This window comes from Columba livia, chromosome 1, assembly GCF_036013475.1.
Source record: "Columba livia isolate bColLiv1 breed racing homer chromosome 1, bColLiv1.pat.W.v2, whole genome shotgun sequence".
Classification (NCBI taxonomy): Eukaryota; Metazoa; Chordata; class Aves; order Columbiformes; family Columbidae; genus Columba; species Columba livia.
This window is the reverse complement of record NC_088602.1, coordinates 159,004,346-159,020,282: the sequence shown is the minus strand read 5'-3', so window position 1 is coordinate 159,020,282 and position 15,937 is coordinate 159,004,346. Positions and strand designations below refer to the sequence as shown.

Here is a 15,937-nt window from a genome sequence, read left to right as displayed (position 1 = left end):
AAAAATATACGCAAGCTGGTTTACAAGCTAGAGGAACAATAAACCAATAGAAAATACATCATCCAGTTAAGTCCGATGACACCAAATACTTATTATTAGGGCTTTACAAAGACTACAAAACTTTTCAGATGATTTATTTCACTGTTTCTGTCTATTTACATGATATGTTACATAAAAATGTACAAAATATAAAATGTGTACAGACAAATGTTTCACAAACAATTTCTGAGTTGTAAACTAGGTGGACTCGCTGAGATGTATTGCAGGAAGTTTTGTATATGTGATATTGTGTGTTTGCATGTTAAGTATGGCAGGAAAAGCTTTGCAGGTTTGCTCAGAGCACAGGTACAGGAAAGAGCAGCTTTCCTTTAGTTCTTTGAGTCAGTCAAGCTGCGTGCTGACATTTTGCATCAGAAATGGATCCAGATTTGGGGGGTATGATGTTGGTCTGACTGAATCCTACATGCATAAAATCAGTTAAGAGTTTTATTAGGGCAATAGCACCGTGTAGGAACCTCTAGATTCAGTGATGCAGCTCAGTGCCATTTGGAAACTGCATTGATTTATCTTTGTTTTATAGCGAGTGACCACAGGGTGGCCACAAAGAGTTAATAGCACCAAATACACATCCTGAAGGTAACATCCATGGAGGCGTACAGTACATGTCTACACAATGCCAGAGCCCTTAGATACCGTCTTGTTTATATGCACCTATTTTAACCAGACATCTCTTGTGGTAAAAGAGCGTTTCTGATTATTCTGAGCAGTTTGGATGCAATCTGGTAGTAGCCTGCTGTGACATATGCACATAAAAGATTTTCAGATTTTTTCCCCCCAAAATGTATTGGCTTTGTATAGATATTGAAACATGCTCACTGTAGCATTGATAGCTCCTGCATAGTCATAACAACTGTAAGTACAGGACAAACACACCAGGTAATAACAGCTTGTAAGGTTTGCATTCTGTATTTGTTTGCAACACACAGGAAATCTCAGCAAGTGAAACATCTCTTAACACCAACAGAATAAAATACAATTTTTTAGTTTCTTTTCAATTTGATTTGTGCAAGGTTTTTTATTTTTCTTTTTTTTTTCTTTTTCTTTTTTTTTTTTTTTTTTCCAGTATTTACAATACCCACCCAGTAGACTGTGCAAAACCAACCCACTTTTACAGTATAAACTCTTCTTCTTCCACAGTGGACATCACTGCTTCAGTGTACTTTTATGCTGAATTCTTCATGTACAACAATAGCAATCAAAACAACATGCTAAAACTAGAAAAAGGAAAAAAAAAACAACAAACAAACAAACATATATTTGTGCTCATGCTGCATCAAGTGCATCCAGCTCTGCTGGATAAGAATGCAAAACATCTGTCCTCCAAAAACTCCATTCCATGGGACCAAATGTATTTGAGCCGATTTTCTCAGCATTTAGGTGGCAGTGGAAGTGGGTTTGGGTTCCTTGTGTATTTCTGAGGGTAGGCAGAGAAATCTATTCACAAGATAAAAATATTATATAGCAACTGTTCTTTCTCCTATCCGTTTCTTTAAAAAATCATGATATACAGATATGAGGCTACTGTGTTAACTGACATTTTCTCATTAGTAAATGAAGAAAAAAACAGTGTAAATTACCAATGGTTTAGGAATTAAACCAACTGTAAAACTGTTCTAGAAATCTGTTTTAAGGCAGTGAGACAGCACCATAAGAAATGTTCCTTCTTTCACTGAAAAGGCTCAAACATATGAAGCCCTAAAAAGCCTTTAATCAGTGTTGATTAATAATTGGTATAAAACTGTTGTTAAGGAGTGGGCAGGTGGTTAAAAAAGACCGTTGTGGTAAAAACAACTTTATAAAATCTGTGACTCGTATACTAAAAACTTGATGGAGCGCATCACCGTGACCATGGCAGTTAGAATTAAATTGGCACTTATCCAGCATATCACAGTCATGTTTTCTGGTGATTGCACAATATTGTTTGTGCTTTCTGAGTTACTATCATAATCTTTGATTTGTTTTGGAATGGGCAGTAGTGTACAACACAAACGCCACTGAAGTCCTGTGACCAGCACCATGCGGCACAACAGAGGTTAGAAGAGAATTAGAAGACTGCAGTTTTCATGCAGCACCTCAGGGAAACTAAAGGAAAAAACAAAACAAAACCAACCAAAAAAACAACCAATCAAAAAAAAAAAAAAACCAAACACGAAAGAAGTTGCACTGTAAACTTGTACAGAGAAAGAGAGAGAGAAACAGAGAGACAGAGTGAGAGAGAAAGAGGAAAAGGGAAGAAACGTATTCCAGTTTGGCTAACACGTGTGCAATCTGCTTAGATGCCCTTGGTCTAGGGCCCTTTCCAGTTGACAATTGGAGTCTCACTTGGCTCCATAGGTATTGAAATGCCTTGAAATTAAACCAATTCAAGCTTTCCACTTCAATTTTTCTTCCTGCCTTTGCAGTTACGTCTCCTGCCTACCTACAACACACCGTTCTTACTCAGCGACCTCGGTGTGCTGCTTTAATACTGGCAGTGGTCTAGTGGAAACAGGTTTTACCATAATCCTCCACCAAGGTTTGTCCCTTTCATAGAGTTGATTCAAGGGATGAATCCAAAATGTCATCATGGTGGCTGGTGCTATCACTGTCACAGCTTTGTGCGCTTGAATAGTTGGCTGCCTCTTGAAGCCTCATTAGCATATTCATCTGAAAGAAGAAAGCAATGTTTACATAATCTCGTCTCATGTAATGCTGCAGTGACTGTGTTAAAATTTAATTAAGCTCCCTTCCTGAATGAGGTGTGCTAGTATCTAGCTGAGGGGACCATACAAAAGGATTTCAGGCAGGGCAGGGTGTCAGTGTCTCCTTCTGACACCCTTTTCATTGCCGTCTGGTCTTTAAATAGAAATTTAAAGGACTAAAGAGCCAGAGGGATACAATGGAGCTGCCTGATAACTCTCTTTAATTCAGGGGTGAGACTGGCTGCAGCTGCAAGACTGGCAGAGGAAGGAAGCCATATCACAGCTGGACATCTGGGCTCATATTTGGAGGCAGTCAAGCTTCCAGATAATTTTTGGAAGGTATAGACACACTACATTGCAAAAGCAACTGAAAACATAATCACACTAACATACCCCGTCTGCAAGAGAGAGAGACGGGGGGGGAGCGAGAGAGGGGTGGACTGAGGCCAGCTACTTCATGAAAGAGTCCCATCTGCTGTCGGGGGGCTGACCTCAGCAGGGAAGCAGCAACAGATCCTCCTACCCAGGAGAGGAGAGCCCCCACATAATCTGGGGATTATTAGAACCTGAAGTCCATCTGAAAAATCATCAGAAAGCAGCATTAAGCCCCAGAAAATTACTTGGATCTTTGATGCTTAACTCTGTGTAATGATCAGGTTTTTATTTATGAAATGTCCGCTTCTGCCAGCCTGGTCAGGGCTGCAAGTGATGTTGACATCATTTTAATGCTTTTCGAGGAACAAATACACTGTCATTACAAAAAGCCGTCGACGAAAAACCAAAGAGAAAGATGTATCCTTGTGTGTTAAACCCCTTTTTCCTTTTTGCTCAGGAATCCTTCAATCTGAAGAACTTGTAAAGTTTTCTGCAGGTATTGAACAGCATTTAATAGTCTATAATGCTATTAGATAGATTTTGCAGAAGGTTTAATAGGTATCCATGTTTGCGAATACAGGATACATCCAGTGGGTGTGCAGTACAGCCTTCATGTGAAATGTCCTGTTTCCCCAAGCGTGATGTCTCTCTCCCCACTGTGAACTCCACTGCAGGCAGGGACAAGCCCTCCCATTCACAGGTTTCAAATGTCTAATAATTAATCAGGTACAGGTACTACTCACAGTGTGAGGGAGCAAGGGCCACAGGAGGCTAAACTTGAGCTGCCCAAGTATTTTCACATTAGTGGAGGGGACATGTATAAGCTGTAAGCCTGGCCAATGCAATCACTGGCAGGTGAAATCACTGGGTGAAACAATCACCCCAGAGCTTATGGACTGGAGACAGGGGATCAAATTAGGTGATTTTCTATACTTCTTCAGGATGCCAGGTCTGGTTTTGGATACGAAACACTTCAGTGAAGCTGAGAAGTCATTTTCTTAGCACTGATAAGAGTCAAATGCACTTTCATCTGAGAAATTCCCTTTTCTAAGGGTTGCCTGTATTGCAGGAGTAAAGTTCTCTAAAATGATATTTAGAATTGTGATAAAGGCAATCTATAGAGAAAGCACTATACAAGAACAGCAGTTCAATATATGCAATTTAATAGTTCATTATCAGAGGAAGCAATGGTAAACCCAAACATCTGGGATCATATTTAAATAAAACAATGTATGGCACTGAGGGAAATCAACCTCTTATCTTTTAACGTCACCAGACTTCCATTCCTTTTATATTAAGACTGTACAACAGTCATCAGTTATCTTGAAATGTTCTCAGGAATAGGAGGATAGCTGTCTGATTTGCATTTCTGCTGAATTCTGTATGACAGACAAGTTATATAATGTGAGTTTCTCAGTCCTTCATTTGTAGAATGTAGATGAAGGACTGTCCAACCTGGGAAGGTGTTTTCAGAATGAACTGATTAAAAACTTGTTGAAGAGCGGTACCCAATTATTACACTGACAAAGACCAGATACATTTCTGGGCAGATGAGAGATGTAAACAATTAAGGGACATATTAACACGATGGTGATACTCACCCTCTTGCTAGATTTGCCTTTTATTTTCAACTTTTAAAATAAATTACAGTAGGATTCATTTTAAAAGCCCATTTTGGGGTGGGTATACACCATTTTTTTTTATTGTACAGCAGTGTACAAGTTAACATCTGATGGTGAAATACCTACTGAAAAGCCTTTTCCCCAAAGTTTAAATCTTACCAGGGGATCCCCTTCTGTATCAGTCTGTGGAACATGCTTTGAAGTTGTTCCTTCCTTTGCTGATGCATAACCTTCATAACCAACATCTTCTGGTCTCAACTGAAGTAGCGATGGCCACTCATGCTGTAGAGATGCAGAGCTCCATGGGTAGGTATCAGCTACCCACTTGGAGGGATCCTCCCAGGGTGCTCTCTTACCATACATCTATATTGTGGATACAACACAGGTAAGTATCCTACAGAGTTTTCAGTACTGGTTGTAAGAGCAGACAAGAGTCATCAAAAAACATCTAAACCATTCTAGTAAGTGGTTTGCTTTCAAAATTTTCTCAGCACTCAGATATGATAAGACATTCAAAAGACATCAGCTCTATTAATGCTCCTTTCATACACAGAATGGCTGCAAGTTGGAAAGCAATCAACTAGTGATACTTGTGGGCAAAGCTGGAGCCATGAGTTTTTGATATGATGTGAAATGAGACCTTTAGGTAATTTGCTTAAGGCATATCAGTGAATCTAACTCAGCCCAATCTAAGATATTCAAGTTAATTGCATTTTGTTTGAAGTGAATTAGGAAGTGACAGTACAGCTTGTTCTCTTCTCCCAGCAAAATAGGATGCAGAAACAGACCACACCTTAAGTGTGAGATCTTTCACAAAGAGAAGAAATTCACAAAGGGTAGGTTTCCCCTACTGTCAAGCACAAAAATGCTGTGGAAGGAGGAAGAGGAAGAAAGAATAAGAATATTGTAAGATTAGGAGATGTGGTAGCTTCCTCATTAAAATGCACCCTTCTCGATCTTGCTGTTCACAACCAACATGTTAACTGAGAACCTCTTGATTGCTGATTTAGAGATTTCCTTTAGCTGTGACAATGACACATTGGGTTGGGGAGCCAGTCACCAGGGCCTTCTGCAATTTCTCCTAGCTCAAAGAGCCTCACACAATCCAAGGAGAAGCATAATGTTGGCAGGGCATACACTCATGGAGCATTTAGATGGGCTGCACTCCTAAAGGGAGTAAAACAGTGAAGGATTTTAGTGCTAAAGCCAGAGAGATGAGTTGTGCTTATCACTGCAACACCTGCTCCCAGGCATTTGCTGAATCCTGAGCTCCAGGATGGGCAGCCAAGTTGCCTATATTACCATGCACAGAGATAATCAGACTCCTTCTGCCCTACACAGAGACTGGGCTGCTAAAATAAGCCTAAATAAGCCAAGAGGAAATGTTTCTCAGGGAGGTAGCAGGCTCAATCCTAGCTGTGGGCAGCACTTCCCCTCATCTGAGATTAACAGCGATTAAATATCTTCTGGAAACTGGTGCAAGGCTTGTAAATTCAGTGTCTGACAAATGAGTTTGCAAAGTACTGGGCTAGAAAGCCATTTGCTACCCACCCTTGGTTTCAGGAACATCTAATTATATCATTAAAAAGATTTCTGTTTATTATTATTAATGTTATTTTATGGAAGCCATCCAAAGCAGCAAAAAATTGGAATGGTTCATGAAACAACATATTTTCTTCTATATGCTGCCATCTTCTGCTCCAGAACTGAAGTTCTCCTTTAAGTAGATACTCTGTATACTTGGGAAACTATGAGCATGGAGAATATAGCATCATTTTTATAGCTGATCTAAACAAACACTGTTAATCTCACCCTGGCTGTTCTATCAGATCTTTGGCAGCTTTTTGCACAAGACATAAACACTCTGTAATTCCCAGAGAGATAAGCAGTTTTAGGAAAGTGTGAGATATTCAACAGGCAAGATTCTAAACCTCCATAGCATCAGAATGTCATTATGTCAATACAAGGTGATAAAGAAACCACAGCTGCTTACAAGGTTCTTTGACTAGACCATAACAATCCCCTCTGTACTCTGTACACAGTAATTTCTTTCAGTGTCATGTGTGGCAAAAAACTGCCTTTCCACAAAATGTCTGTCCAGAGGGCATACAGTAGCAGTGCATAATAGAAAATGGAAAAGGAAGAAAAACAAATTAAAATAAAAAAAAAAAAAGGATTATTTTTGAGATTTAGGTTTGCTCCAAAGGTGTGGAATGGTGTGGAATCTTAACCTATATGGGACAGCTTACAGCACTGTCTACGACACATCCATTTGTAGTCCTCTTTCTATTAAAGCAGAAGAAATGTTAATAGTTCATTAACAGCCAACGGAACTGCTCCTAACACTTAGCTCTGGAGGTAACTGTGGAGCACTCTGATCTGGTGGTACTGTTACCCAAAATGAGAATTAGAATCCGGAGGAAATCTTAGCACATATAGAGAAAGAAAAAAGGAGAAAAAAACCAAACCAAACCAAACCAAAACAACTATGGGAAATAGATGCAGGGTTGCAAGATAAAATGACGAAAAGGGACAGACACTCGTGCTCAGCACGGCCAAATGGTAAATTACCTCAGCCTGATTAGGTAAGGCTATTTTTGTTTGTTTGTTTGTTTTCTGAATGGTGAAAATATCCCTGATCATAAGCTTTCCTCCACAAGCCTGGGTGCCTACATGTGTATGTAGGTGGGAGAAGATTAGGCAGACCAAAGGTATTTTCTTGCAACAGTGTAAGAGTTATTAACTCTTCCATGTAGGGGTAGGCTGATACTGCCTTGACACAGGGAGGCCATCTGAGCTATATTTTGTATTACTGTGAACTCTTTAAACAGTGGAGAAAGAAGAACCTTCCTCCAGCCACAGAGGAGAAATCCTCTTCATAAAGTACAAGCTATGCTAGTACCAGAGCAGACAAAGCCAAATCATATATCAAACAAAAAAACGGGTCAAAAGGAGTTCAAGGCTGATTTCTATAATCCCTCCACAAATTTTCTTCTTACAAACACGACAGCATTTATACTTGGATGCATTGGTTGAAAGTAGCTTCGAGAAAGCCTATGAAACTAATTTAAAAAAATACTGGGAAAAAAATGTCATACCTGAAGTCCTTCTCTCACAGCTTCCAGAAGATACGGCACCAGGGAATAGTTCCAGAGGTCTGTGAACCACACTCTGGAGCCATCAACATCCATGGGACAAGGCAGGAAGAGGCGGGGGCCTGAAAAGCCAAGTGGTGTATTCAAAAAGTAGAACTAGAGAGTATGCTGAAAATGATCTTCACAAAATTGAAAAAGTAGTATTTGAGTAAACTCAAGTGAAGAGAATGTTAATACAGGACCAAGAAAAGGGATTTATCAGTCTCTCATTCTTCATAATGAACTAGTGTCACGTTATCCAATTCTGATGAACACAAGTTTTACAGACAAAATTATGTAAAAGGATGACTTCTTTTCTAACATAACTATTCCACTATAAGACCTCAGATGCATATAATCTCCCATCTGCAAGCTTGCTGAACTGTCCAAGTGGTTTTATCTCTGTAATTATACTGCAGTGTGAAAGTAGAGAAAAAATAAAATAAAATATAAGCTTAGGAAAGTTGCTATTGAGGTAATTTTTTCTAAATTTAACTTTCTAAAATTATGATAATTTACTTGAAAGTCTTCAGCAACCAAGGCAGAAATATCACTAAATACATTCTTTCTCATTAAACTTTCCATTTTCATTTTAATCCTGCTGGCAGCTAGACAAATTCCCCACACTAGAGGTACTTCCTATTAAGAGATGACAACTTTTAAAAAGTTAACATATACTTCACAAATGTCTAAAATTCTCAGCCTGCTTCCCCATTTCAAGCAACTTGACTCACCGATGGTTACATCTGATGAGCTGTGTGTTTCTAGGAAGCTGTTGAGATGATGCCATGTTTTGGGGATCCAGTCAATGATTTTGATGAGCTCATTATTGCGGATGTTCCTTTCTATTTCAGTCTCAATCAGTTTCCTTCTCAGATATCTGCCCAAGAAACCTTTAACAGGCTCTGTATGATTAGCACACAGCACCCACCTGAGTATAAAGGATAAATACAATAGTAGCAATGAATAGCAAACATTGTTTCCTCTTAAACATATAGATGAAGGTAATGTCACAAGCTTCTGAGTCTAGCTGGTCAACAAGTACAAAATGGCTACAATATACCATGTTATTGCCCACTGCTGCAACACAACTGTCACAGGTTTCAGCAGGAATTCAAGACATTGCTGAAGACAAATGTAATGCAAGAATGCAATCATCTTCAGCAACTTGCTAGAGGTGCCAGAAAGCATCTGATTTCTTTCATCATTCCCCACCACCATTCAGAGACCCATCAATAAAGAAGAGACACAGAAGGTAAAACACTTTGCTGTGGCAAGACACAAGATCAATGATTGTCAAAGAACTGGGCTGAGAAACTGTGAGCTGTGCAAATGCAGGCACAGTAAACACAAGATGAATGTACCTGAAATTGTGATGCAGCTCCAGATTTGGTGAAGAAGAAACTCCCTGGTTCATGGTTCCAATAATATAGGGACTGAAAAGAGAAAAGTAGTAGTTTTTGTTGAGGGAGAATCCATTCAGATGATTCAGAGAATATTCTTTCTTCTAATCTGCACTACATCAATTTTTAAAAGATTTTCTGGATGTATTGTAGTCTTACATTTAAAATATTTCTGAGGTGCACTATTTTTTAAAAATGTTTATTCTTGTATGATTTCCCACTCTCCACATTTGTAGTTTACTAGCACTCATTTGTAGTAAAGAAATAAATGAGGCAACCCTGTCCTCATGTACCTCATAATTTTGCAGTAGGCTTAGAGTTTGAATTTCAGAAGCTAGTGAATCTCACAAGTAACACATAGCCTGCAGTGATTTTATGAAAGGAAGTCCCTATGATGGCTCTTTAACTGCAGAAATAGCTAATGTTGTATGTCAGTAAAAGTTCCAGAATACATTATTTTTATTCTTCCTTGGCAATAATGGACAGCCAGCAAATTTCTGCTCTACTATAGGAAAGCTGTAGGAAGTGCAAGTTTTCCATATATACAGCTGCTCCTGCATGGCATGGTTCATGAGTTCACATGTATCCCAAATTCTACTATTATGAAGTGCATTTCTTCTTACTATCTCATAAGCTGGCCTCATGGTACTAATGAGCTTGTGTGATCTGGCAGGACAAAAGGGATAAGAGGCTAAATCATTCAAATGTTTAAGTACATTCTTAAATTCTGTGGTATATTTGCATCTCACTGGGATGCATGCGAGTCTTATAACTAAAGTGAAGCAGACACCGAAGTACTTGGCTAAAGAGGATCAAAATTATTCAAGCACATAAGGACTTCGCTGACAGCCTAGTTTATGTTTCCATTGGGACATTTTATTTTGCAAAGTAACAAACAGTTTTTACTGTTTTAATTGCAAAAGGCGTGTGAAAGGGGAGAGAAGAGCTACTACCTACCATTTATTGTATTTACAATTGAGGAAACCATTGAAGATGTCACTTAGTGAACTGATGTGGTGGAGGTTATCAAGAATTACGACCACAGGGAGGTCAGCACCATTGTTGTCAGCACTGCACTGTTCAGCTAGGTTTGCTAGGTATTGTCGCAGATCCTGTAGCAGAATTAACAAGAAAAGCAGAAAAGATGAACTCAATTAGACCATAGACGAAATTTCAGTGGAAAAGATTTTCCTAAAGATAAAAGAGGCTGCTATAGAGTTTCCCCACTGTGGATCATTGAGCTGGATCAGCACATGCAGGAAGAACAGCTTCTTCGACAGGGGAACATTGAAACCACATGCTAGGGAAAAGAAAGACACTAAACATAAGGCAAATACTGAAGCATACACATTCCCATTTAGTGGATACATTCCTTAGAAACCTGCTGATAAAACGTCTTATCTTCAGTGGAAAACAGGTTGTAATAAAACATGCCATTTCCAATGGGCTAAGATACATTAATTGTTGGACCTCTATTCTTAAGAATGCCATATTTATAAACCAAAAAGCCCCCACCATTATAAGCATCTTGAACTGCTCCTTCAGGTATCTCCTTTCACCACTCTCACTGAGTATCTATTTGACCCTTAGAAGGTACTATATCACACCTCATAACAAATTTTGTTGTGTAAATTCTTTTTTTCTGTCAGCTATCTCTCTGGCTGCCGTTTAGTGCTGGAGTAAAAGAGAGCTTTCTATAATCAAAACATTTCATATTTTTCTCAAAACTTTTTTGCCCTTGAGGGTCTGGGCTAGTCAAGTTTTACAGCTGTATCTCCAGAGGTATCTAATTTTGTCAGTGTTAAAAATGCTCAGTATTACAGACAAAGTTCCTATTGCTATTTTACTTTCTACATCTGGGAATGGGAACATGCAATCTTTTTTTTGTTTCAAGAAAGATTTTTGTTTAGCTTTTTATGATCAGGTATCTCTAGAGAAACATCGTGAGCTTCTTCCATGGAACAGTACCTTCTGTATTTTTCAAATATACTTGGTATTTGAAAATGTTGTTTCTTTTATTTTTTATTACAAATTCAAAAGTTCTATATAAATCTTAATAGAAACAAAAGACAAGGAAAACGAGCAAACAGAAACAACAACAACCAACCAACAAAACCTCCCAAAACAAAACCACATACAACAAACAATTCACCAGAAATCCAAAAGCTTGCTCTTTCATGAGACAATTTTAATTATAAATGTATATGATATAACAATAAAACATCCCTTTCCAAAGTAAATGGCATCACAAATTCTCTGTATAAAGAAAGTGAAAAGTGGAGATTTTTACTGTAATGGTCCTCTTGCCCCTTTGGGATCTTTATGTTCTTTCTTCTTGTGTTATGTTAATGTTTATTATGTTCTGTGCAAATCCGTAAGCTCTGGGCAAAACCTTACATTTTCTTTTCCCTGGGTACCAAGTTAGGAGTATGCCCAATTTAGGACAGGAAGTGAAAAGCATTATTCGTGACTAGCACAGTCATCGTGATAGAAGCTTGATAATCTGAGCTCTGTAAATCACTGTGAATGTGACATGACATTATGTCATTTTAACATGGTCAGCTTCCTGACCAATGCATGTCAGAAACAGTGGCAGCAGATGTATTTATCCAGTGCTGATTTAGAAGCTGAACCCAAGAGAGTAATTCAAAATCGCTATTCTGATATATTTGGTAATAATAGGCTGCTCTTGTCACTATAAAAAAGCAAGTTAGACTTGTATTACTATATATCTAACCTTTCTGACAAAGAAATTACAGACACTCTAAGAATTGAATTTACATAAGAATTTGACTCTGTATTTATCTTTAAGGTGTGTTTCCTCAAGTGGAAGGAAAATTCTGACTTCATTCACAATGCATCAGTGGTTAGTTTAGAACATAAAAGTCTGGTCCCTGTTCCTCACTGGGATAGGAGACTGAATTCTTGTAGGAAAAAACGCTAACTGAGCAACAAAGTAGTATGCCAATTAATAGAACATTACAAATCAGACAACAAGTTATCTTTTCATTTGTGACTTACCTTGCTTGACTTGTGATCTATATTAAAAGTTGCAATTGCATCCTCAGTTTTTTTTCTGCCAGATTTAGTGATAATATATTCAGCCAACCTGTTAGCTAAATAGGTTTTTCCTGTGCCACTAGGTCCTGACAGAATAATTCTGCGATGCTCCATCAGTAAATTAAAGTACCGCTGGGTAATTGGCTTAGGAATTAATGTGTCAAACACAAAACTGTCCAAACTGTTTTCTTCCACTCCTGGGAAAAAAAAGAACAGCAAAATGGTCTGTCTTCATCCTTGCTAAGGTATGTATAGGTTTGGCCCAGCATCTGATGGTACCAGTGCCATGCTCCAAGCAAAGTAAGGTACTTCTGCCTAAATCAAACTCCTATCAAGGGATTCCTTATCATGGAAATGCTTATATCCTTTTACAGGGCCAAAAATTAAACAGTGGTAGTGGGATGAGATGGATGTGAGAGATGAAATTAAAGTAAGTGTAAAGAGAAGGCTCAGTGAAGCAAAGATGTATGTTTCAGACACTACTGGCAACCATTCAAGAAAAAGGTCAAAGTGACAGCCACAAGGGTTAGCAGTTGTCACATCAATGTATGTGTAGTTCTTCTGAATGCCCCGCACCCCTCCAATAACAAATCCTACAGCTCTCTAAATGGATCAATTTTTTCCTGCAGAACTGGATAAGGCATAAATATTTCTCATCATCTCTGTTTTGAGGTTGGGGGCTTTGCCACTTTTCAGAAAGTTGTACTTTGCTGTGATTTGGCAGTCAGGCAGAGAAGGATAGAGATATTCTTAGTTTTACCTCAAAATGCCCCACTGTGGTATTGTACAATGTCATACAGAGAGTTTATGTCATAAAAGAGTCCTTGAACTAGAGACAAAATAGAGAAAGGTCAGGTATAAGGAAAAAAAAAAAAAAGCAGAGATGGGAGAATGCAGTAAAGAACTCTACAATATCTGCAAAATATTCTTGGAGTTTCACCTTTCAGGTTCACAGTGATGACGTTATTGTCTCCAACCAGATATCCACAAGGCAGCAGTTCAGGCACTTCTAGATTATGGGCTCTAGTTACATCCCCTATACAATAGCTAGCAATGCAGTCAGAACTTAAACCCAGGCTAGTAGTCGGATCCACTCGGAAAATATATTCCTGAAATTATACAAAAACAGCATAAGACATAAAAATAAAAATGGTTAATGAATTAAAGCAGTTTGGAAAATATTTTGATACAGGTGAAGTCATTTGACAAGGAGATTCTTGCAGTCACATTCAAAAAATCAGACTACAATCATGAAAAAAGAGCAGGAACATTAGGAATGAAGTTTAGTATCGGTGTTAGCTATGTGTCAAAAACCAAATCAAAGGAAAAACTTGGCAAGAGAACCCAATGAATATAGACGTTTTCTTAAGTGAAAAAGAAAACTGAATTAATACTTGATTTAATTTTTCACTGTCTTACCTTAAAGAGACGTCTAATTACACCATCTAAAATGTCCCACTTTGTTTTTCCGCTGACTCCAATTGATCCTATCAGATATGAACGTGGTTTTTGATCCTGCAAAAAGAGATTTTTGGAAACTGGACTAAAAATGGTCATAATTAGTTTTCTATGAAGATTTGTAGTTTTCTCAATTAAGAAAAATCATAGTATTTAGAATGTGATGTTACAACTTTCTTAATAATCTCTATGCCAGAAATAGGTAAGGGTGATATTACTTTGGTACATCCTTATAAGGAAGGAAATACAGTATTTTATTCTGTTCTTAGATTGCATCTGTATTTATAAAGAGCTGGATACAAATAAAAGCTAAATTGTATTTATATTTTTTTTTGTAAACAGAACATGAAAAAATAACCATGCGATTCCAAATTGATTACCTCAGTAGCATATTCATAGTTGCACCCTCAGGGGTGCAAGGCATAGATTTAATTTATAACAACTTTTAAATGGAGATAGTAAGTCCCAGAACTACTTACTACTAATAAAACTGAGAATTGGTAGTGTCTGAGCCACCACAAAGGCAGAAGGAGGCCATATGATGTTAGTCTACAGGGAGTGCCTAGCTACACTGAGCATGGATGACAAAGAACTGCTGTCTTTAGGGTATTTCCCTTCATTTCCTGGCTGAAAATACTGAAACAAGTTGAGCTACTCCACTGCAAGATTTGTCTGAGCTATAATTCTGTGTCCAGACCTCTGAGTTATGAACTTACCTTGGCTCGACTATAGCCTTTGTTTATAGTGACTAAAATTTTCACGCTATGACCTTCCTTGTGGAGTGCTCCATCACTGACATCATCCAACAAAATATCTGCAATAAAAGAAGGGAAGGGTCAACCTGGCAAATCACATCAGTTATGTTCACATCATCAGTTCAATATTTTTTCAAAGGGGTTTTCAGTTAAAAGGAAAGGCTTCCATCCCAACAACTTGCAATCATTTTAATCTGTACTTATTCATAATTCACCTTTTCTATTGGAGATTAAAAAAAGTTAGAATTTGTCAGTTTTTGAAACCATATTAGGAGCTTTAATCATGTACAAATTAATTGGGATCCCATAAATAAATTCTTGTATTATAGTCTTGCCTTTCTTTTCTTCTTGAAACTTGCTCAAAATTACATCTACAAGGCAACGTTATTTAGAACCTAAATTAAGTTTATATCTTTGAGCACTCATTGTGTCCTTCAGAATACTCTAAGGGGACAAGCAACAAATCCTTGTGCTACTGCTTGCTGCTAAGTAAAGCGGCATTTTTATTTCTCTTTCCAGATGATTTCTTTACCTTCTATACACATGGCACAGATAGTCTTTTTTTAGCCCCACAATACAGGCTTACAAAGAGTAGCCATTAGGAAAACCACTCTGCCATCCTCCAGAATATGGGACTTTATATTCAGCCATTTCCCTAAGAAAAAGTTTCATTTTTCTTGGAGTTAAAGAGTAATTTTGATCTGCTCTGTGCCTCTGTTTCTACCTCTTCTCTAACTCCTAAAATGAGAAAGTAGAAGAATGTATTTCTTAACTGAAGGCTGAGCCTACAACTTTATTGCAAGGGATAAAACTGCTATCTTCCTCTAGAAGTTCTCTCAGAGATTTTCCTGCTAGACATTTAAACTATCAAATTAGGAGAGATTATGGATTTTCATTTTCTTCAAAGGCCAGCACAGTAATCCACTACCCTAGGTTCTGCTTGTTCTTATTGTGGTGATTAAAGGAAAGCATCAACTTCATGTCAGAGTCTACACAAGGTCAGATTTCACCCAAATTAAAGAAGGAGTCAGTAGAAGTCAGTCAGTTGCTCAAAGGAAAACCAAATAAGATTTATGAATATTATTTCAATTAATGTATTAAGAAATCTTCATGTAAAATGTTAGGCAGTTTACATCCTGATCTAGAAATAAGATTCTGCTTTTTTTCTGCCCTTTTTTTTTTTGTTTTTGATTGGTTGAACAAAGAATCATTTTTATTGTGAGCTTAAACAAATCCATGCTTGTTTTCTTCCTGGTGGTCAGTTTTTGTGTGCCACCAACACTGAATATTTCACTTCACTGTATTTCAGCATATTTGACAAACCTTAAGAGTTTCCATAATGTCACAGTTCATCTGAGGGTAATTTATAATATATCTGATCCTCCTGTG

The 15,937-nt window shown here is 37.8% G+C and overlaps 1 protein-coding gene across 21 annotated transcripts in view; it reads right to left on the bottom strand.

Annotated features, from left to right (window-relative positions):
• Positions 1-937: 937 nt before the first annotated feature.
• Positions 938-15,937, bottom strand: part of NAV3 (neuron navigator 3) — a 548,370-nt gene continuing 533,370 nt past the window's right edge. For all 21 annotated transcript variants that reach the window (XM_065041110.1, XM_065041166.1, XM_065041103.1 and 18 more), the window contains 10 exons: positions 14,510-14,607; positions 13,755-13,850; positions 13,276-13,444; positions 12,297-12,532; positions 10,233-10,387; positions 9,237-9,308; positions 8,607-8,803; positions 7,837-7,955; positions 4,898-5,101; positions 938-2,706 (listed from right to left, as the gene is read on the bottom strand). In XM_065041110.1, coding sequence (XP_064897182.1) covers positions 2,587-2,706; positions 4,898-5,101; positions 7,837-7,955; positions 8,607-8,803; positions 9,237-9,308; positions 10,233-10,387; positions 12,297-12,532; positions 13,276-13,444; positions 13,755-13,850; positions 14,510-14,607 — 1,466 coding nt within the window. In that variant the 3' untranslated portion in view covers positions 938-2,586. The remainder of the gene's footprint in view (positions 2,707-4,897; positions 5,102-7,836; positions 7,956-8,606; positions 8,804-9,236; positions 9,309-10,232; positions 10,388-12,296; positions 12,533-13,275; positions 13,445-13,754; positions 13,851-14,509; positions 14,608-15,937) is intronic.